Raw genomic sequence first — 21687 nt, forward strand, 5'->3', positions numbered from 1 at the left:
AACCGTGCCACTCTACATTTAAAAAGAAACTTAAGACTTGGTTGTTCGAACAAGCTTTCCCATAGAACTAATGAGCAAGAAAAAAGGCATTTCATATCCTCCGTATCTTCCCCAGCTTATATCTCTCTGAAGAAATTAACACGAAACTGTACTTAAGCATATGCAACACTATATTTTATCCTGTTACCAGATTCTATCAAGTTCAATGTTATTTACTTACTTATGTACTTATTAACCTGCCTTTTAGTTATTAACTGGTTAACCATATTATATACTTTTTCTCAAATTAACTATTTTATGTTTATTTATGTTTATTTATGTTTTATTATGTTTTCTCAAATTAACTATGTTCAATGTAAACCGCTAAATGTTCAATGTAAACCGCTAAATGAAGCGATAGTTACGGCCCTTGCTGTAGTTACATGATGTTAGATTCCATATTAGGAGCTACCATCCACGAAAAAGATCTAGGCATCATAGTGGATAATAGTTTAAAATCGGCTCAGTGTGCTGCAGCAGTCAAAAAAGCAAACAGAATATTAGGAATTATTAGGAAGGGAATGGTTAAAAAAACAGAAAATGTCATAATGCCTCTGTATCGTTCCATGGTGAGACCACACCTTGAATACTGTGTACAATTCTGGTTGCTGCATCTCAAAAAAGATATAGTTACGATGGAGAAGGGCAACCACAATGATAAAGGAGATGGAACAGCTCCCCTATGAGGAAAGGCTGAAGAGGTTAGCGCTGTTCAGCTTGGAGAAGAGACGGCTGAGGGGGGATATGATAGAGGTCTTTAAGATGATGAGAGGTCATGAACAGGTAGATGTGAATCGGTAATTTACACTTTCGAATAATAGAAGGACTAGGGGGCATTCCATGAAGTTAGCATGTGGCACATTTAAGACTAATCAGAGAAAATTCTTTTTCACTCAACGCACAATTAAGCTCTGGAATTTGTTGCCAGAGGATGTGGTTAGTGCAGTTAGTGTAGCTGGGTTCAAAAAAGGTTTGGATAAGTTCTTGGAGGAGAAGTCTATTAACTGCTATTAATCAAGTTTACTTAGGGAATAGCCACTGCTATTAATTGCATCAGTAGCATGGGATATTTTTAGTGTTTGGGTAATTGCCAGGTCCTTGGGGCCTGGTTTGGCCTCTGTTGGAAACAGGATGCTGGGCTTGATGGACCTTGGTCTGACCCAGCATGGCAATTTCTTATGTTTTTATGTTCTCAGCACTCAGTGCATCAGGTCTGGCCAGGCACACTGTTGTCAAATCAACTTCCTAGAGCTCCAGCCAATCAGCTATGGGCTTTCAGAGATTGAATCAGGACAACTTTATTGGACAATCAAACAGACAACCAAGTAGGGATGTGGTATGTCAGCAAGCAGGGAGGTAGGGGCTCCTACCTCCTGTGGCAGGAGCCACCTCAGATGTGGTTCTAGGCCCTGTCTCAGACGCTGATACTCAGGGCAATGTAACTGGCTGGAACAGAGAATGTGGTAGAGGACAGACTGAATGGTGCCTTTAGTCCCCACAATTGGTCTCTGGACTAAGGGGTCATGCATTGGATCTTCTGCCTCTGGGGAAACCCGGATGTGGATCTATTTGCAATCCCTTAGAACATGAAGATTTCTCACTTCTTCTCCCTGTACAGGACATGTGTCAAACCAGCCTCTGACGCCTTCACCCAACATTGGGGCAAGGGCCTTCTGTACGCATATCCTCAAACTCCACTGTTAGTAAATACTCTAGAAGCTTCGCAAGGACAAATACTATGATCCCAATAGCCCATCATTAGCTGGCACAGGTATGGTTTTCACTCCTACAGGAGTCGTCCATCTGGAAACTGATTAGGTGGGGGATTTCCCCAAATCTCATCACACAGAACTGAGGCATGTTGCAGCATCCCAAACTCTAGGCCCTTTCATGCCCAGCCTGGAATTTGAGAGGTTAATTCTACAACCACTCAGCTCTCAGAGGATGTGTCTCGGGCCCTGGTGGTTTCTAGAAAGCCTTCCACGAGACAGTACTATGGACTGGAGGATGTTTCCGGTGTGGAGCGAGCAGAAGGCCTTAGATACTTTCTTATGCCTCCCCCCCCCCCCCCACAAAAAAAAAAAACCCAACCTGCTTGATTACCTTCTATACCTGTTAGAAGCTGGTTTGAAAACCGATTCTGTTAGGGTTCATTTGAATGCAAGTGGCGCTTATTACCATCATATAGATGGTACGCTAATCTCTATACAGGCCATAGTTATATGCTTCATGCATGGCCTGCTTCAGATGAAGCCTCCACTAAGGCCCCCTGCCATGTCTTCAGACCTCAACATGGTGTTAGCTCAGTTGATGAAAGCTCCTTTTGAGCAGCTGCACTTTGACCTGAAGTACCTGACCTGAATGGTCATAGTTGTGGTGGCAGTCACTTTAGCACGCAGGGACAGAGAGCTCCAGGCCTTATTGATTTATTCATCTTATACTAAGTATTTACATAATAGGGTAGTCCTGCATATGCACCCTAATTTCCTGCCTAAGGTGATGATGGACTTCCATCTTAACCAGTCCATCATCCTGCTGACATTCTTGCCCAAGCCCCACTTGCACCATGCCAACAAGCACTGCACAGTTTGGATTGTAAGAGAACCATAGCCTTCTATCTGGCGTGGACCACCAAACCTTTTGGTTTTTTTGATAGAAGTAGATTGGGAGTTGCTATTGTCAGACACTATAGAATTGGCTAGCAGCTTGCATCTCCTGTTATGCCTAGGCAAGACTGCATCTGGGGTCATCTCAAAGCTCATTCTGTCTGAACCATGGCAGCGTCTGTGCCTCACATAGGAGCAGATCTGCATGCCTGCGACATGGTGTTCTCTCCACACGCTCACATCGCACTATTGCTGTAATAGGTATGGTTGACTCGCTAGTAGGTTTGACCAAACTGTCCTTCAGAATCTGTTTCAGGTATAGAACCCATTCTCTCCTGCCTAGGACCAGTCGTTTGGGTTCACGTTATCTCCCCCTCTGTTACCAATAGCACCATTGGTACCTGGTTTGGGTTGCTGTTGGTCCCCTTTTTTGTTGGAGGGACAGCTTGTAGCTAGGGATTCACACTTGTGAGGACTACAATCCTGCTTGTCCTCTGAGAAAGCAGTTGCTTATCTGTAACAGGTGTTCTCAGAGGAAAACAGGATATTAGTCTTCAAGCAACCTGCTGCCCGCACAGGTGGGTTTCTCCTATCTTTTCATTTATGTATAATTCTATGTTCCCTGTATGTACCAGGATTAGTCCAGACTGCTGGGTTATGCCTCCCGTCCAGCAGATGGAGTCAGCTTTGTCAACCATGTGTGAGGACTAAAATGCTGTTGTCCTTGGAGAACATCTGTTACAGGTAAGCAACTCTGCTTTATCGAAGGACAGCAGGATGCGAATCTTCACACATGGGTGACATTATCAGAGCCCTAACACAGAAAATTTGTGAAAGTTTCCACAACTTTTCACTTGGCACACTGAGATGGCCTGTGAGTACTGGCTCCTGTAGTGTTGATAGGAAGCTATGCAGGCAATGAGCATAGCCCTCTGAAACACTTTCCTCCCAAGTGCGTCCATTGCTCTGTGGTCCTTCCCTGAGATTGGCGAAGAATGGGTCAGAGAGTTCTTAGCTCTCTTTAGGGTGGATTTGACCACAACTGATTGGTGGGGCAGTTGTAGCGAATCCAGAAGCTTTCTGGATGAAGTAAACTGTAACAGTCTTGTTAACAGGAGGCACGATGAGGGGTGTGTTCCCATATCCTCAGCAGCAACTCCTTAAGGATCTCATGTACTGGAACCGCTAAGATCTCCTTAGGAGGCTCCACGAAGTGGAGGATCTCAAGCATTTTGTGCCTGGTATCTTCCTCCGTCAGTAACTGAAATGGCAAAAGCCATCCCATCACCCTTGCAAACCCTGCGAAGGTTAAGTCTTCATGTGGAGGCTTCCTGCCCTCTGCTGGAGGAGAACGGTCTGATGGGAGACCCTCGCAGCCAGCATCCCCCCCAGAGGTCATAGGGAACCTCCTCCTCACTGTAAGCAACAGGGGATGGGGCCCTAGGTGTTCAGCCTTTATCCAGAGGTGCAGGCACCAGCAAAGCTGGTTTTGGGGGGGGGGGGGGGGGCAGGTTAGAGGCCTTGGTGTCTGCTGGCCTGGGTGGAGCTTCATCCTATGAGGAACCAGCAACGGCCACCATCTCAGCAGGGAGAGGCCCCGATGTCGTCCTGGGAACAGATGCCAGCTGGGTTGGTAACACACCAATGAGCACATGGAGCTTGTCCAGCGGTTCCAGGCATCGATGCCATAGGACCAATGCTCTGCATCAGAAGTTCCACCGCCAGCTGGACTCACTGCTCCAGCTCCTCCTTGAACACTGCTGATGCCAATACTGGGGTCACCAGATCCTCTTCAGCCCTGCAAGGCGGATCCATGACTAGCATCAGAACCAGTGGAGACAGTTGCGGACGATAGAGGACTGGTGTTCCTCGCTACGGGGACATCATGGCATGAGCAAGTGCATTCCCCATGTATCAATGGTGACCGTTTAGTTTCTTTGGCTTCCCTCATTCGTCAGCCTGGTCCTTCCCCTGTGTCAAGGCTGACGACGAGGAACCTGACATCCTCAGCCTGGAGGAGAGAGACTGTGGTCTGTCTCCGGCGCCCCTAGCCGCCAACGGTGCCGATGCCTCGGTCTTCTTCGGGCCGAAGAGCTGTTCCATCTTGGCTAGCCGAAGATGACGTCCCTTTGGCATCATTTGTGTGCATAAGCGGCAACATCGGATGTCATGTGATGTCCCCATGTAGAGAACGCATGTCTCATGGGGATCTGTAATGGATATGGTCCTCTGGCACCAAAGGCATTGCAGAAAACCAGATGTGGCCATGATGGGATGAAATAAAAAGGATGCAAAATCAAAATCAATGTTGGCAGGCACCGAGGGGAATTGATCGCGAAAGGAAACTTACCAGAAGGGTCGAAAACCTCAATTAGGAATACTACAGAAAAGCACTGAGAGGGACCCAGTGTCTTATACACTGTGCAGAAAACCTGTGAAAAACACGAGAAAAAAAAAGTTTTCCACAAAGGCCAAAAAAGCCAAAGTAAGCTCACACTGTGATGCTTGCAGCTCCGTGGTGAGAGAGAGAGTGAAGAGGGACCCTGCGTGGTCACATAATATAGGGCATGCTCGGTGTGCTAAGTCAAAGTTCTAGAAACTTTGACATACGTTTTCAGTGTCGGGGCGCCATCTGATGATATCACCCATGTGTGAGGACTATCATCTGGCTTGCGCTTAGAGAACACCTGTTGCAGGTAAGCAACTCTGCTTTCCATTAGAATACATACCTATAAAACAATATTTATTTATTTATTTATTTATTTTTTAATTATGAAGGAATGTCTTCAGTAACAGCAAGGGATGAGAGGGTGGCTTTCAACTTGAGAGCCTTTTAGAGTTCAACAGCATGATTATAGACCAAGTGGAGGTAGTATACCTGTGTGTAAACAGCTTACATGTATGGTCAGGAATTCCTACTCCATTGCTCCTATTCAGAAAGTTTTGTGTACTTTAACAGATCTGACTATTCTGTTCACCCGGCTACAGCTAAAAGTCAACAAACTGAGAAAGTGGTAGACAAAACCTCAGTTGCTGTTAAGGGTGACCTTGCTGAAGCATGGTTAAGGAACTTTTGGACTACATCTGCCATCCCACCTTTACAGCTATGGGCTAAGAGCCAGTGTTGAAATCCCTTCTTTTGCAAGTCGCTTTGCCCTCCATTGCCCCAGGAACTATTTGCGGACCTTATTTTACTAAGCATTTTTCCCACAGCCACAGAATGGGAGAAAAGCCTTACTAAATCAGGCCCTTTGCCTGCAAACTCCAGAACAAGGACTGACCTGATTTGTAACCCCGCCTTCAGCATGGATTTGGAAAAGTAATTTTTATAAAAGAAAAAAGTGTTTTCAATCTATTGCACACGTTACATAGATGGCATCCATGACCCCTGGTCTATTCTACGAGTGTCTGTGGTTTAGAGTCATATGAGACTGAGTAAGTGAGAAACGGATGAAGTGTAAGGTGATGGCGCATGTACACCAACCAGAAATACAAAGAAAGTGGCAAGACTTGAAATTTTACAGAGTTCTCTTATTTCCTGCGGTCTGAGCTAAAGGGCAGTGGAAACTGAATTATTGCCTTTAAAAGTTCCCTAAGTGAACAGAGGCCACAACATTTCAAAGTTCGTTTCACAGTAAGACCAAAGCAGCCTCTTGAAAAATAAAACACTCCTGCTACATTATGCCTTTCATAAATAAAGTTCCACTTTAGCCTTTGAACATGACTCCAAATAACCCCCGATGTGCCACGTTTCAACTTGATGAATTCCGTGGCATATGGAATTTGGTATATTGCTTGTAAACTTATGGTGGTTCCCCATTCTGAGATACCACTTCATAATTGCACCATGCCCTCAAATTACACAATTGTCACATCTTGGATATAAGAATGAAGGTAATAAACAATAAGGCAAAAAAAGCAATAGGCTACACCTAAGCAACTCGAGAAACAATCATAACTGACTGTGAGCTTGCTGGAACCAGCACATTTAATTTTTTTTTTTTTTTAATGATTTGTTGGTATAATGAATAATGTACATATGCTCATGAAAACAATTCTCAAATATTTCACAGGAAATATTTTAGAATTGAGGCCAGGTTGCCTCATTTAACTGTGGTACTGCAAACTACTGCTAGTCAATAATATATTTTTTTTTTCGTATACTGCGAAAACACTTGGAGATTAAACTTTCAGATGCATGTGATTCAAAGCATCTCCAGCTGTACTTCTATGGTCTATGTACTTATATATATCTATCTCAGGTCACCAGGTGGCACCCTGAACAGTGGACGGTGCACTGTGCAAAGACTATGCACAGGGCCTCTTCTACACCCAACCCAGGATGGGGTCCACAGTGACCTTCCTGCATACTCCCAAAACTGAACGAGGAGCCCCATCATACTGTTCTGTCAAAACAAATTATTCAGAATGTTTTAATTGCATTAGTTAGAGCACAAATCTGATATACTTACATTATGTGAGAGGGTTCATTTCTGTCCTTCACACAGTGTCCTGCTTCCCATTTCTTTTTTGTAGGAAATGTGGTTTTTAAGAATTTGGACCCGGCGTGAGTATTTTTCACGCCACACCAGGGAGCATCTAGCATGTTACAGGGAAAACAAAGTTAGGAAGATCATCACTTTTAACTGGGGTAAAGGAAAACTGGTTCTTACTTGCTAACTTTCATTCCTGAAAACAGATCAGTTCAGACAAGTGGGTTTTGCATCCCTACCAGCAGATGGAGGTAGAGAATAGAGGCACTGCTCCATATCTGAGAGTGCCATCTGCAGTCACTCAGTATTGACCTGTACCCAAAGTAAATGTAAAACCAAACTTTCTCCGCTTTATCAGGGTGAACATCAAAAATAGGGATGGAGCACCCCTGAACTGGAGCCCCACATCAACACCAAGGAAACCAACCAAACCTGGTCATCCTATAGGCTCTGAATATATATTCATACCAAAATTTGTTCCAAATTGGTCACTGCAATCAGAACAGTCTTTCACAGATACTTTGGAGTAATATGTGGTACTTCAGGAAAGAAAATTAGCAGGTAAGAACCAAAATCTTCTTTTCCTGTTCATACCCCACATTAGTCCAGCAGCATCAAGAGCTCTAAGGTCTCCTCCGATCGCGGGTACAATTTCGCCATTGCCCTACTGACCTTCAAGCCGGCCTCTGGAGAATCCCACTCCCAGGGATTCACCAGCTTTTTCACCTTCTTGGGCAACGGAAAAGAATTCAATGGTACTGAAGACCATGGTCCATACCCTCGTTGTTATCCCTTATTGTTGTAGGAGCTGGGTAACCTTGATCCCCAGCTCCTACAACAATGAGGGATAAGGGGTCTCCTAATCATTCGGCAGCCAAAGGCAGGAAGCTGGATTAATAGGTCTGTCTTAAAGAAAAGGAAATTAAGAACATAAGAAATTGCCATGCTGGGTCAGACCAAGGGTAAGTAGTAATTTCTCATCTCTTAGCATCCAGACAGATGAATCCAGAACCAGTGGGATGTACCCAAGCTACTCCCGAATAGGGTGGGAGGCTGCCCGTGGTCCAGTCAAAAATCACACATGTAAAGGTGGCATCCTCCCAGGCCTGCACATCCAGACGGTAATACCTGGAAAAGGTGTGCAAGGAGGACCACGTCGCAGCTCAGCAAATGTTGACAGGAGACAACAATCTAACTGCTGCCCATGACACTGCCTGAGCCCTAATGGAATTAGCCCTAAACTAACTAAGCAATGGCTGTTCGGCATCTGCATACGCGGCCATCACTACCTCCTTAATCCAACGAATTATTGTAGCCCGTGAAGCCGGCTCGCCCTGTTTACTTCCATTGTGGAGGACAAACAGGCGATCAGTCTTCCTGAGAAACCTCCAGATACCTCACGATATGTCTCTTATCATCCAAGGGCTGCAACAGGTGATATTCCTTCGCATCTCTCTCCCTATCCAGAGATGGCAGGGAAATGGACTGATTCAAGTGAAAAACCGAGACCACTTTTTGACAAAATGAAGGAACAGTACACAGCTGTATTGCCCCTGGAGTCACTTGAAGGAACAGCTCCCAGCAAGACTAGGCTTGCAGTTTGGATATTCTACACGTAGAACAAATCGCCACAAGAAACACCGTTTTCAAGGTCAGTAACCACAAGGAAAGGTTACGCATCAGTCAAAACGTAGAACCCGCTAAAAAATCCAATACCAGATTAAGACTCCATAAGAGCATTGGTAACTGCAAAGGAGGACGAAGTTGTTTCACTCCTTTCAAGAAACAGGCCACATCTGGATGAGCTGACAAGGAACCACCATTCACCTGACCCCTGAAACAGGCAAGAGCCAGTAACTATACCTTTAAGGAATTAAGGGCCAACCCTTTATTCAATCCATCCTACAAAAATTACAAAATGAGTGGGATTGTAACCGAATGAGGAACAACCCCTCAAATCTTTGCACCAAGACTCAAACACTCTCCAAACCCGCACATAGGCTAAGGAAGTGGAGAACTTTCTTGCTCGTAGCAGAATATCCAATCTTCAAGAAGCGAGCCCTCTCAAGGGTCATACCAAAAGACAGAGTTGGATCTTCATGAAGAACAGGCCCCTGCCACAACAGATCCCAGTGCTGGAAACTGGGGGGGGGGGGGGGGGGGGGGGGGGGGGGGAAATCTACCAGGAGCCTTCGCAGATCCACATACCATGGTCTCCTGGGCCAATCTGGTGCCACCAGAAGCACCATCCCTCTGTGACTCTCGGCCCTCCGAACCATTCTGTCCAACATGGGCCATTCCTGCACGAGAGCATCAATGCCCAATGACTGCGGATCTCTCCCGCGACTGAAGAATCGAGGAACCTTCGCATTTTGAGAAGTTGCCAGCAGGTCCAGAAACGGAAGGCCCCAACAATCCACTATTAGCTGAAATGCCTCGTCTGACAATACCCATTCTCCTGGGTCCAGGCTGTCTGCTGAGAACGGCTGCTCTTACATTGTCTTTTCCTGCAATGTGTGAGGCTATGCCATAAGTTGGTCTAGTGTGTGACACTTGCTGGCTCTTGGTTCCTCACTGCCGATTGATGTAGGTTACTGTTGTTGCATTGTCAGACATTATCTAGACTGCTCGACCCTGCAACCTGTTGCTGAACTGCAAACATACCAACAGAACCATCCGGGCTTCCAGTGACTGATGTTCCAGAGAGACTCTTCTGCATTCCAGCGCCCTTGCGCTGTCAGTTCCTGACAGTGAGCTCCCCTAGCCTGGAGGCTCGTATCTGTCGTGAGAACTAGCCAGTGTGGTGATTTTAGGGAAACCCCCTTTCTCAGATGATCCACTTATAACCACCACTGTAGTTGAGAGCAGACCTCCATTGGCAGGTGGAGCTGAATCAAATAGTCCTGAGACTGAGGGCTCCAACGAGCTAGTAGGCAGCATTGAAGAGGATGCATATGCGACCTTCACCCACTGCACCACTTCCAAGGTCGCCACCATCAATCCAAGCACCTGTAGATAAACACAATATGCCAGTGTGGTTCTTTCAATTGACGCACATGGACCAACAACTTCTAAATACGATCCTCTGGCAGGAAACCCCTGCCCTGCTTCGTGTCAAACCAAACACAGAGATACTCTATCAACTAACAGGGTCATTTATCAAATTGCTATAAGGCATTTTCGCATGCGTTAAGGAATCCAGGTAGAGAGTTCATCAAGCTAGGTTAAGAGAACATTGCACAAATCTCATCTTTGGGTGAGTTTCCTCCCTCCGAAGGTCATCAAATCTTCACAAGAGAGCACTGTTGTTCGTACGTCTCATTTTGAATGTCAAAGTGGCTCCTAACCCCTACACTAATACCTAAACCTCACCTTGAGTTACTAGGTGGGCCTCCTATAGAGATATAAATACCTACCTAGGATGAGGGCATTATGGCTAGTCACTCTCGCGCTCTCTCTCCCCCCCCCCCCCATGGTTGTAGAAGGGCCTTGACAGCTAGGCTGGCTCTCCGGGAGCTTAGACCTACTAAACATGGTCGTGGTTTTATGTAGGAAATACAAAATTCTGGCACTTATCGTATAGTGTGAAAAAGTTATCGCAATTTGCGGTAACTCAGTGCTTCGCATAGGTATTAGCGCAAATTGCGATAAACTGCCTATTACCATAAAACATGCCCCTTTTCTTATCGCATGCGATATTTATTGCATTTTGATAAATCCAGGCCTAAGATAGCTGAAGACTGCTCTTGACCAGATTCACCATCCAACTGAGCTCCTGCAACAAGATCACCTTGTGAGACACCAAGAGACTCTCCCACCAGAGACTTGGCCCAAATCAGCCAATCGTCCAAGTACAGGTGTACCAGAATCCCATCCTCTCTCAAATCTGCCACCACCACCAACACTTTGGAAAAAAGTTCTGGGTGCAGTGGCCAGACCAAAAGGCAGTGCTCAAAACTGATGACATCCCAAAACCACAAATCACAGAAAACATTTTCTCTTTAGCTGGAAGGGAATATGCAGGTACGCTTCGGACAGATCCAAGGAGGTCAGAAACTCCCGACTGCATTGCCATTATCACTGAGTGCAAGGTTTCCATGTGAAAACAAGTCACCTGCAAATGATGGTTGACCCCTTTGAGAACCAGGATGGGACGAAAAGAGCCCTCCCTTCTTGGGCACAATGAAATAAATGGAATAATCAGCCTGTATTTTCTTGAGTCGTAGGCACAGGAACCACAGCCCTCAGACTGAGGAGCCTTGACAATGTACACTCCACCGCCTGCCTCTTCTGCGGGGAATGGCAGGGAGACATCATGAACACGTCCCGAGGAACACTGCGAAACTCCAGCACATATCCATCTCGTATCACCTCCAAGACCCACTGATCTGATGTGATTTCGACTCACCTCTGATAACAGAGAGACAGGTGACCCCCATCTCCTATTCCCAAGGGTGGGTCGGCACACCTTCATTGGGAGGCTCGGGGTAGGGGGTCCACCTACCCGAACCTGTGCCCCCATCTGGGCTGTCTGGGTTGAAAGTATTGAGACCTACCGAAAAGTCAAGTCCTCTGAAAGGCCGCTCCTCTGTAGGGTCGAAAACGCTTGGATCCCCTAGCACGACCTCTTATGCTAAAGGAGCACGGCGGCTGCTTGTTATCCTCCGACAACCGAGTAACCAGTGACTCACCCCACTTATTGGCCATTTTCTCCAACTCACTCCCAAACAAGAACAAGGCTTTAAAGTGCAACTTCATAAGGTTAGCCTTGGAGGTCATTTCATCCGACCAATTTCTCTGCTGTAACTGATTACCGAAGCCACCCCTCTGGCAGAGGTGCGGACCAAATTGCAGCCTGCATCTGCCAAAAAGGTGGCTGCTGGCTCCATTACTGCCCTGAATTCACAACAGATTCATTCACCTCGTGAGAGAGAAGTAAACAGGAGCAAGCCACCAGGGAACACGAAGAAGCTATCTGCAAGGTTTTTGCCACCACTTCAAATGCTTGCTTAAGGGTGGCCTCAATCCTATCGTGTGCATCCTACAAGGCCGCTCCTCACTCCACGGGGATAGTCTGCTTGGAAAATGCAACTGCTCTCTTGCCACTGGATCCAGGGGGATTCAGTCTGTCCAAGACTCATCCCCCTTTAAAATTAGCCTTTGGGGTGCCCCACACTCAAGGTCAATCAATTCTTGAATGGCCTCCATAACAGGAAAAAATACAAGAGGCTTTACACAAAGAAATCAAAATGTGATTTTTCTTTGGCTCAGACATGGAATCAGCTCCAGGGACTCCCAGTATCTTTAATGTCTGGAAAATCAGAGCCGGTAACTCATCTCTATGAAAGAACCGCAACATCCTATACAGTTCCAATACCAGAGGAATTTCCCCATCCTCCAGGGAGTCAGGATCGGCTTCATCATCCGTGCCATCCGGATTCCTATCGGGAAGGCTGGCTGCTAATCTAGGTGTACTTTGACGCTTGCGGGAGGTCACCACCTGCGATTCTAACCTGGTAAGACTGGTCGGGGCTGAGAACTGTGCCTGCAGAAAAGGATTGCAATCCTTGAAATAATTCCATCCAAGAAAAGGCAGAAGGAAGGATCTATGCCAAAACCAGGAAGCACCTGTCCTGTGCCCACTGAACTACATCCCCTGCTGATGAACCAGTTAAGGGATTTCTAAGGTCAGACGCCCTTTCTGACATGTTTTTACCCAGGCCCTCAGGCTAGGAAGAACCGGGCTTAGTAAAATCAGACTAAGGCAATTTTCCCTGAGCCTCCAAGCAGAACTGGCACAAGTTAGAGAGAGAATGCCAGGCTGAGAATATGATAGGCAGCACAGAGGATAAGTCGCTTAGGTTTCTTAGCTATAAGCGCCATCAATCTGTCAGTATGATTAACAGGCAACTGCAGGTGTGCATCTAGCTGAATTTGCGCTATAAAAAATAGGTATCCAAAAATTAGTTTTCCAAAATTTAAGCATACAACTCTGTGCCTTATCAAGCGCCCATAAACTGAGTGCCCTCAATGCTGCTTAGATTGTGCATACAGGAAAATGCACGCCTAAATTAGACACCGCTACCAATTGGACGCCCAAGCAGGCGTCCAACTAAACAACCAAAAACTGGATGCTCAACCGGATGCACTTGCACAAGCCAATAGTCCTGAAGAGGGCAGCCTAATGCGCAGGAAAACACGCAAAAACACCGCTGCAGCCTACCACGCGGCACGGAGAGAAAAGCCTAATAGCGGGGTCTAGCCCAAAAAGGCTGCCCATGTCCCTTAAACTCCCTTGGAGGAGAGAATGAATGTCGGATCAGTGCGCCAAGCACGAAGACCAGAGGGAGGAGGAAGCACTACAAAAACCCTCCTCTGTTTTTAAGCTTTATCTGAGCTTAGCCCATCTCAGCTGAGTACAAGATTTGGTCTTCTGCTGCGGCGGTACAGGGCATATACAGTCACCACCATGCTCGGCTTCCTGCACCTGCTGCCTTTCAGCTATTTCAACAGTTAAGTTCACGTCGGCTGATAACCAGCTACTGGACCAAGGCACTAATCTGACGGACCACAGAAATTACCTCAGGAATTCTCAACTGGGGGAGGGACCATTTAGCATCACTGCAGAACGGGGCAAATTAAATTTCCTTTTTCTCCTAAAACTTGAAGCAATCCCCAAGTAGGGAGATGCACGTCCACCATCTGATGGAGATTGAGAATACTGGCGGGCTGTCGTCACTTTAGGGGTATATATTCCATGATGTCAGCTTTGCTGTGTCACCAGCTGCTGATAGAGGTGCATAATCCACTGGTTCTGGATTCATCTGTCTGCATGCTAAGAAAAAAAAAATTAACTCTCTCAGAATGAAGGTTTACACCTCTATCATCTGCTGGAGACAGAGAAATACTGAGGGGCTGCAGGTGGCACTCTCAGATATGCAGCAGTGCCTCAAATGTTTTGTTCTCTGCCTCCATCTGCTGGTAGGGATGCAAAACTCACTTGTCTGGACTGATCTAGGGTACAAACACAAACATATTTAGGTGCTGTGGGGTTGGAGGGTTATGTTAACATCCGTCACACCAATTTTAATCCAGATGTTACAAGCTTTTACTGCTGCTGCACTCACCTCATAGCCACCCAAAAAGTACCCCCCCCCCCATCATATTATACATTTTTGTAATTATGAACATTTGATGTCACCCTTTCCCAAATTTTGGTCTTAAGGCAGATTACAATAAATTTAAATGCAGAGAGGCATTAGAACAGTTTACACTAGAATTGGAATTTGTAGTTAATGTAGCATTAGGATTCAGCATAGGAAAAAAATACCACTTCAGGGATGACAGTTCTCAACAGTCACACTTTTTATATTTTGGCCTGGTAGTCCTTCCTTTTTTTTCCTTGCAGCTAAATTGGACCCAGTACTGGGAGCCTGATGCTATGAGTTTCCCCTATTTTAAGGGGCCCTCCTCTCCCACTATTAGTCGGGTCAGGGTAGCAATGGCCCTGAAGCCAGGGCTCCTGTATGAGCTCTAAATTTGGGCACCAGGCAACGTCCTTAGTGTTGACAAGCTCCCTCTTGCCAGAGCCTGTGAGCATTCACGTCTCTTGAATAAAGTCTTATCCTTATTTTGACTTGGCATCCCTTGCACATTATTTGTGGATATCCGGAAACCCCAACTGGCTTTCGGAACAGGTCTGGGAAGCCCCGCCTGTGGCGTTTCCTACATCCTTGATGCTGCATGCATGGATTTCCCAAGACACAGTCTTATGCTGAAACTGCTAAATATGCTACCAGTTCAACTGCCAAGTCTGGCCCTTTTCCTATTTACTCTCTCATTAAAGTGCATAGTAACTCACCAGTCTCTATCATCAACCTTTCACTAGGAATGGTCTTCAGTACTTCTAAATTGGCCTCTGTTTTCAAAGAACTAAAAAAAAAACCAAACCCACAACATATTCCATTACGAGCCTGATGTGAAAATAGAGCAGTCTGCTTAAGTAGTTTGCCGACTTACTAAAAGATTTAAAATTAAAAAAAAAAAAAAAATTCCATTTATAAATGATACAGGACAAAGACCCAATAATAAGCGTTACACACTTAGAAGATCATTTAAAGCGCCCTCTCATAGTGGCAAATCTCAGAGACATTCATCAGCAATGACCCAGTTGCCTGATCAGACTGGCCAATTCAGCTGTTAATGGCTAATGCCAGCAAGATATTTTGAATTACAAATCGACTCTGCAAACAATATGGCTCCATTCCAGAGATGGGGCTAAGATGTCGGATCGATTACTGCAACTCTGGTTCTCAATGCTAATATTTTTCATTTGCATGGATATAAAAAGTGCTTCTTGGTTACATGTTAGCTGGCCAATACTTAAAACCTGTCACCAGAAGGACCAGGGCATGTCCAGACAAGTAGATGTAATCTTTTGTTATAGACAGCCATTGTGGCAGCTTCCCAGGGGAGCAGCTTAAAGAATTCCAAAAGTAATGTCTCAAGTGTCACGCTGTCTATAAAATAAGAACACATCTACTCAAATGGGAAATTTACCCTTATTTTCGGGCCGATACAGTAAAGTCCGCGGAGAGCGGGCGAAGGCCTGCTCTCCCGGCGCGCGCACAGGCCACTCTCCTGTGCGCGCGATTCAGTATGCAAATTAGGCCTGGCGGTAAAAACAGGTAAAAGGAGGCGTTAGGGACACTAGCGCATCCCTGGCGCCTCCTTTTGGACCGGAGTGGCGGCTGTCAGCAGGTTTGACAGCCGACGCTCAATTTTGCCGGCGTCGGTTCTCGAGCTCGCTGACAGCCATGGGTTCGGAAACCAAATGCCGGCAAAAATGAGCGTCCGGTTTTCGACCCGTTAGCAGACTTCAAATTTATTTATTTTTTTTTACTTTTGGTAACTTTCGGGACCTCTGACTTAATATCGCCATGATATTAAGTCGGAGGGTGCACAGAAAAGCAGTTTTTACTGCTTTTCTGTGCACTTTCCCGGTGCCCGAAGAAATTAACGCCTACCTTTGGGTAGGCGTTAATTTCTGAAAGCAAAATGTGCAGCTTGGCTGCACATTTTTCTTTCTGAATCGCGCCGGAATACCTAATAGGGCCATCAACATGCATTTGCATGTTGTGGGCGCTATTAGGTTTGGGGGGGGGGGGGGGTTTGGACGCGCGTTTTCGGCCCTTACTGAATAAGGGATAACGTTAGCGCGTCGAAAACGCGCGTCTAATCGAGGGTTAACAGTGCACTCTGTACTGTATCGGCCCGTTTGCTTGATTAGTTGAGCATAAAACATACATAAAAAAAAAAAAAAATAGGCTCCGTCAGGTTGAATCTTCATTCTACTATGTAAAAAAATCCATTGCAAGTGCTTCAGATTACAAAATCTCACTTGACAGTGGGGTTACTAACAGCACCCCCAGCAGATAATGTAATACTTGCAGCAGAACTTGCCCCCCAGGGAGACCTTGAAAAATTGTCCCCCCATGGTCTGTATCCTACAGACAGGTTTCTTCAGAAAAGTACCAACATGTCTGCATATTGCTGAGATGCTTCTCTTGCTCTATCTTTTTCACTTTCTTTCAAAGGATTCCATAGTATGATCATCACTCTCATTACATTACCCAGGACTGCAGCAGCTTTCACCACATTAACTTGAAAATTAGTTTACTGTATCCACCACATCAGGAGCCTGACGAACCAAAGGTTCCTAGGCTTAGTACATAGATCCCCGGGATTGTTACACATTATGACAACATTCAGCTAAGTACTAAAGCCATAAACAGATGAACTGGCTGCACTGCATGTGTATGTGTGAATGTCTTATACAAACACTGCTCCAAGAAAAGTCAGCAGCATTTGTCACCATATAAAGAGAGTGCAGATATGACACCAGCAGTAATGGTACATTGCAGGACAGTCACACAAAAGAATATGGAATTAACGTTTCGTATTATTGCAAAGTAAATCCCAGGAGGAAATGGAGATGGAGAGAGAAACCCCAGTGCATGTACTTCCTCAGGGGTCCGCTTTCATTCAGATATCTTCCATTAATTTTGTCTAGCCTGATCTTGAAAGCCAGTGCTAACCCAGCCTGAGCACAAGAAACTTGATATTTTTTTGTGCAGTCACAACTTGTGTGCATTTGTATCTGTCACAGCATCTTCTCTCTCTCTCTCTTCCCGGGGCTAAGTACAGCTAACAGTTGTACATGTGCTCTACGTGTGCCCATGCCAAGACTGAAATACCAATCGTGAGTATCATCAGAAACAACTTCAACGGCACGAAGTTATTCCGCACTGGGGTTTGTGTCTTCGTCACCAGAAGTTTGAGAGACTGGCCAGCTTTTTGTCTGGGATGGTCCTGATACAGGGGACCATGCATGGAGGAAGGAGGAGGGGCTTGACGAGGACTTCTTCGGGTCTCCACCACTGGTCTCTGTTTTGCCCCTTAATGTAGTAAACTTGAGCAGACAGCCAGTCGAGTTTCTAGGATAGCCACATTCAATACGCATAAGATAAATTGGTATATAAGGGGGTTTCCAGTGTATGCAGATTCGCAACGCGCCAAAATTTACGCCAGCCCCGGGCTGGTGTAAAGTTATGACATACTGAAAAAAAAAAAAAAAAGAAAAATCCTGCTTTCTGTGATTCCTCCTAATAGTATTGTAGCGATACTAAGTAGGAGGAACCAAAAAGCAGGATTTAGTTAAAAAAAAAAATTCTGGACGCCCATTATACACCCACAAGATACACAGTCCAGGTCGTGTATCTTGTGTGTGTCTATGCCGGTAGCGGGAGAAAAACGGTCGCTCGTAGATTGAGAGACCATTTTCCCAACCCATTTGGCAGCCACCTTTCCTGTGCACCTGATGCCGAGGAGGTGCTAGGGATGCACAAATTTTCCGTAGCGCCTCCTTTTTTGCGTGACCCCCAATTTGAATATTGCAACGCGCCCAGGAGAGGTGGTTGGGCATGCGTTAGGAAAACAGGTGCTTAATGCTGAGCGCCCGTTTTCTACGCACAAATATTGCATCGGCCCCCCGAGTGCTGACGTGATTAAAAACTAACAACAACTTCCTCTTCATCAGGGCAAGCCAGTCCACACCAGTGAGTTGTGCACTCCAACCAGATGGAGACAGAGAATGACTCGCTGATGTCACCTTCATCTCTCTGCTCAGGCACCAGCCAGTCAGTATTTCTCAGTCTCCAGCAGATGGTGAACATGCATCCTTGCTTGTAGAATAGCATTCGCTCCCTTCCCTCATTTGAGAGTCTGGAAAAATACAGGAGATGAATCAGGACAGGACTGAGGTGAAGGCTGACACTCTAGGGCTTCTCACGACAGGAGAAAAGCTCTGGTAGGGTAAGAAGGCCTTGACCTCAGCCCTGCTGCATAGTCCTTTTCTCTGTCTGGTCCTTCTCATTTCCCTCGGCTCCCTACCATTCTGACTGCTGCGGGCCGGCCCAGTCCTACAGCGTGACTGGCCAGGAAAGTTTTGACCAAAAAAAAAGCCTGATCTGCATCAGAATGGATGCAGATGAGCTTCTTACAAGGCTGTTCAAAGAGGCAGCTGCGCTCGCGGCCGCGCTGGGCCACGTGGTTGAGGAGTGCTGCGAGGCTAATTATGGACCTGCTGGGATTAGCTTGGCAGGGCAGGGACACACGGCAAACGACATTTTGGGGGTTTGCAAGAGCTTCTGAGTCACACTCAGCTCTTTCAGGGGGAGCAGCGCAGGAAGAAGCTTTGCATCTGCACTGCATGCCACATATGGGTCCTTAGTCCCAGGAAGTCCCTCAATGTTTGTCAGAAGTCTCCTCAGGGGAATTTGTCCCTGCAGAGACTTCAGAGGCTCTTGCTTTACAGGAGGAAGGTATGGCAATTGCTCCTACCAGGAAGGGTGACTATTCTTCTCCACCTCTTCTCCTACCAATCCCCTCGGGAATGGGCTCAGAAGGTTTTGCCTATCCTGGGGATGGATCTTTCTGCCATTTTGTGGGTGGAATTTTTTTTATGGGCCTTCAGGCTGTCAGGGGCAGGAAGGGCCCCGGGAGGAAGCTAGGGATCACCAGCTTCAGATGCCTCCCTCCTTGGGTCCTAGGAAGTGTTCCAAGGGGTCCTTGTCCCATCTCAGGAGGGGGAAGAAGAGAAGGAGACAGACTGAAGGAGAAGAAGGTGAAGACAGGGATCCTTCAGGAGACTCAGTTGGGGAGTTGGGATCCTTGGTGAGGGATCCCGATGAGCCATTCTTAGAAGAGGGGCAGATTCCCCCAGATGCTGAGCCTCAAAGAACAATGCTTTGGTTCTTTCACAGGGATAACATGTCTGGTTTAACTTTTGCAGACGATGAAGGGCCTTGGATGTAAGGAGACCTTGCCAGCAACGGCTAAGGATCTGAAGAAGAACCCAGTAATATTTAATTTGCACAAGGCATCCTTGTTTGTTCCTCTGCACGAAGCCGTCCAGAAGCTGATAGATTTGTAATGGAGCGCACCGGAGGCTAACTTTAAAGGAGGATGCTCTTTAGCAGGATTGTATCCTATGGATCCTAAAGCTAGGGAGCAGCTCTGGTTTCCCAAGGTGGAGGCCTTGGTCTGCACGGTGATGCAGCAGACCACCATTCCAGTAGAAAGATGTGCAAGATCACAGGACTGAGGCAATGTTGAAGCAGTCCTTTGAAGTGATAACCATGAATCTCCAAATCTCCACTTGCTGTTGTATGGTGGCAAGGGCCAGATTACAGTTGACCCAGGAAGCTCTGGGAGAGAATGGCCCATGCCTGGAACCAGAAGCAGGCTTCCTGGCTAGTGCTGGCTATGTTTTGGTACATGGGGTGGGCTCGTGGGGTGACTTCAGTGATTGCAGCCCAAAGGCTCCTTTGGCTGTGAAACTGGTTGGATGATACTATTTCAAAAGTCGAACTTTACCAAGTTGCCTTTTAAGTGGTGCTTGTTGTTTGGGGAGGAGTTAGAGAAGATGGCAGATCAATGGGGAGAGTCGAAATTTCCTCGGTTACCAGGCAAAGGGGCAATTTTGGAGCTCTCAGTATTCAGAGGTCTCGTATGTTTGATAGGCCTCAGTCCTTTTCTGGCAAAGAAGCCAGATAAGGACAGCACTTCTGGATCTGGAACTCTCTGATTCTCCCAATGAAGTTTAGAGGATCCATTCTCAGATTCTGGAGATAGGCAGACACCTGTCTTAGTTTTATCGGAAGTGGACCCACATCTCTTCCGATCAGCAGGTTTTGGAAGTGGTGCACGATGGATATGGAACTTATCCGTCCTCTCTCAGATGCTTTTTTGGTTTTCCCTTGCAACTCCGTGGAAAAGAAAATAAGTCATCAGTACAGTCCACGTTGCAACGCCTGCTCGCCCCAAAGGCCGTGGTTCCAGTTCCAAGTTCAGGAGAGCACAGGGCACTATTCCATTTATTTTGTGGTTCCCAAGAAAGAGGGCTCGTTTGACCTATTCTGGATCTCAAGGAGGTCAATCGAGCCCTTTGGGTTACCCATTTTCAGATGAAAATAAGATCAGTGATCATAGTAGTGCAAAAGGGAGAATTTCTCACTTCTCTGGACTTCTTGGAGGCTTACCTGCATATTCCGATTCGCAAGCAGCATCAGTGTTAATTGTACTTTGCAGTTTTATGTTGGCACTACCAGTTTCAAGCATTGCCCGTTGGCTTGGCTACAGCACCCAGGACTTTTTCCAAGGTGATGGTAGTCACAGTTGCGGCCCTTAGAAAGGAGGGCATTCTTGTTCATCTTTACTTGGATGACTGGCTAATCAGAGCCAAGTTATTAGAGGACAGCTGGGTGGCATCAAGCAGGGTGGTTCAGCTGTTACAGTACCTGGGATGGGTAGTGAACTTAGCCAAGAGCAACCTGTAGCCATCTCAGGTTCTGGAGTATTTGAGCATCCAGTTCGATATGGTGCAAGGCAAGGTGTTTCTTTCGAAGTCTCACATCCAGAAGATCTGGTGTCAGGTTCGGACCCTGCAGACGGCAATCGGACCGTCTTTCTGGTCGTATCTGCGGACATTGGGATCAATGGCCGCAATGATAGAGGTTGTTCCTGTGTGTCCTCTGCAGCGGTCTCTTCCGACTCGATAGAATCCCCAGTCTCAGGAGTACAATGTGATGTTGACTTTACCACCGGAGGTGAGGCGGAAGTTGCTTTGGCGATACAAAGGGAGTATCTCGAAAAAGGGATGGATTTGGAGACACCCCTCCTCCCCCCGACTAGTTGGTGGTCACAATGGATGTGAGTCTCCAGGCTGGGAAGCGCATTGTCAGGAGTTGATGGCACAAGGCCAGTGGGCTCCCAAAGAGGAGTCTTGATCTATCAGCTAGCTAGAGGCCCTAGCAATCCAGTTTGTCTCCTTGCATTTTGTGGACCAGTTGGAAGGAAAGGTGGTGAGACAACGTGACCGCAGTGGCTTACATAAATCTCCAAAGGGGGGTCTCGAAGTTGGCCTAAATCACCAAGGATGGCAAGTCTGTCTAGAAATGGATGCCCTTCTGTGGGCGGAGCTTCATTTG

The 21687-nt window shown here is 46.5% G+C and overlaps 1 protein-coding gene across 3 annotated transcripts in view; it reads right to left on the reverse strand.

The window, feature by feature from the left end:
- The window catches only part of TATDN1 (TatD DNase domain containing 1), a 63803-nt gene that overhangs the window by 14507 nt on the left and 27609 nt on the right, over nt 1-21687 (reverse strand). For all 3 annotated transcript variants that reach the window (XM_029592003.1, XM_029592004.1, XM_029592006.1), the window contains 2 exons: nt 15000-15070; nt 7118-7244 (listed from right to left, as the gene is read on the reverse strand). In XM_029592003.1, the coding sequence (XP_029447863.1) occupies nt 7118-7244; nt 15000-15070 (198 nt within the window). The remainder of the gene's footprint in view (nt 1-7117; nt 7245-14999; nt 15071-21687) is intronic.

The sequence above is a fragment of the Rhinatrema bivittatum genome, chromosome 2 (genome assembly GCF_901001135.1).
Source record: "Rhinatrema bivittatum chromosome 2, aRhiBiv1.1, whole genome shotgun sequence".
Lineage (NCBI taxonomy): Eukaryota > Metazoa > Chordata > Amphibia > Gymnophiona > Rhinatrematidae > Rhinatrema > Rhinatrema bivittatum.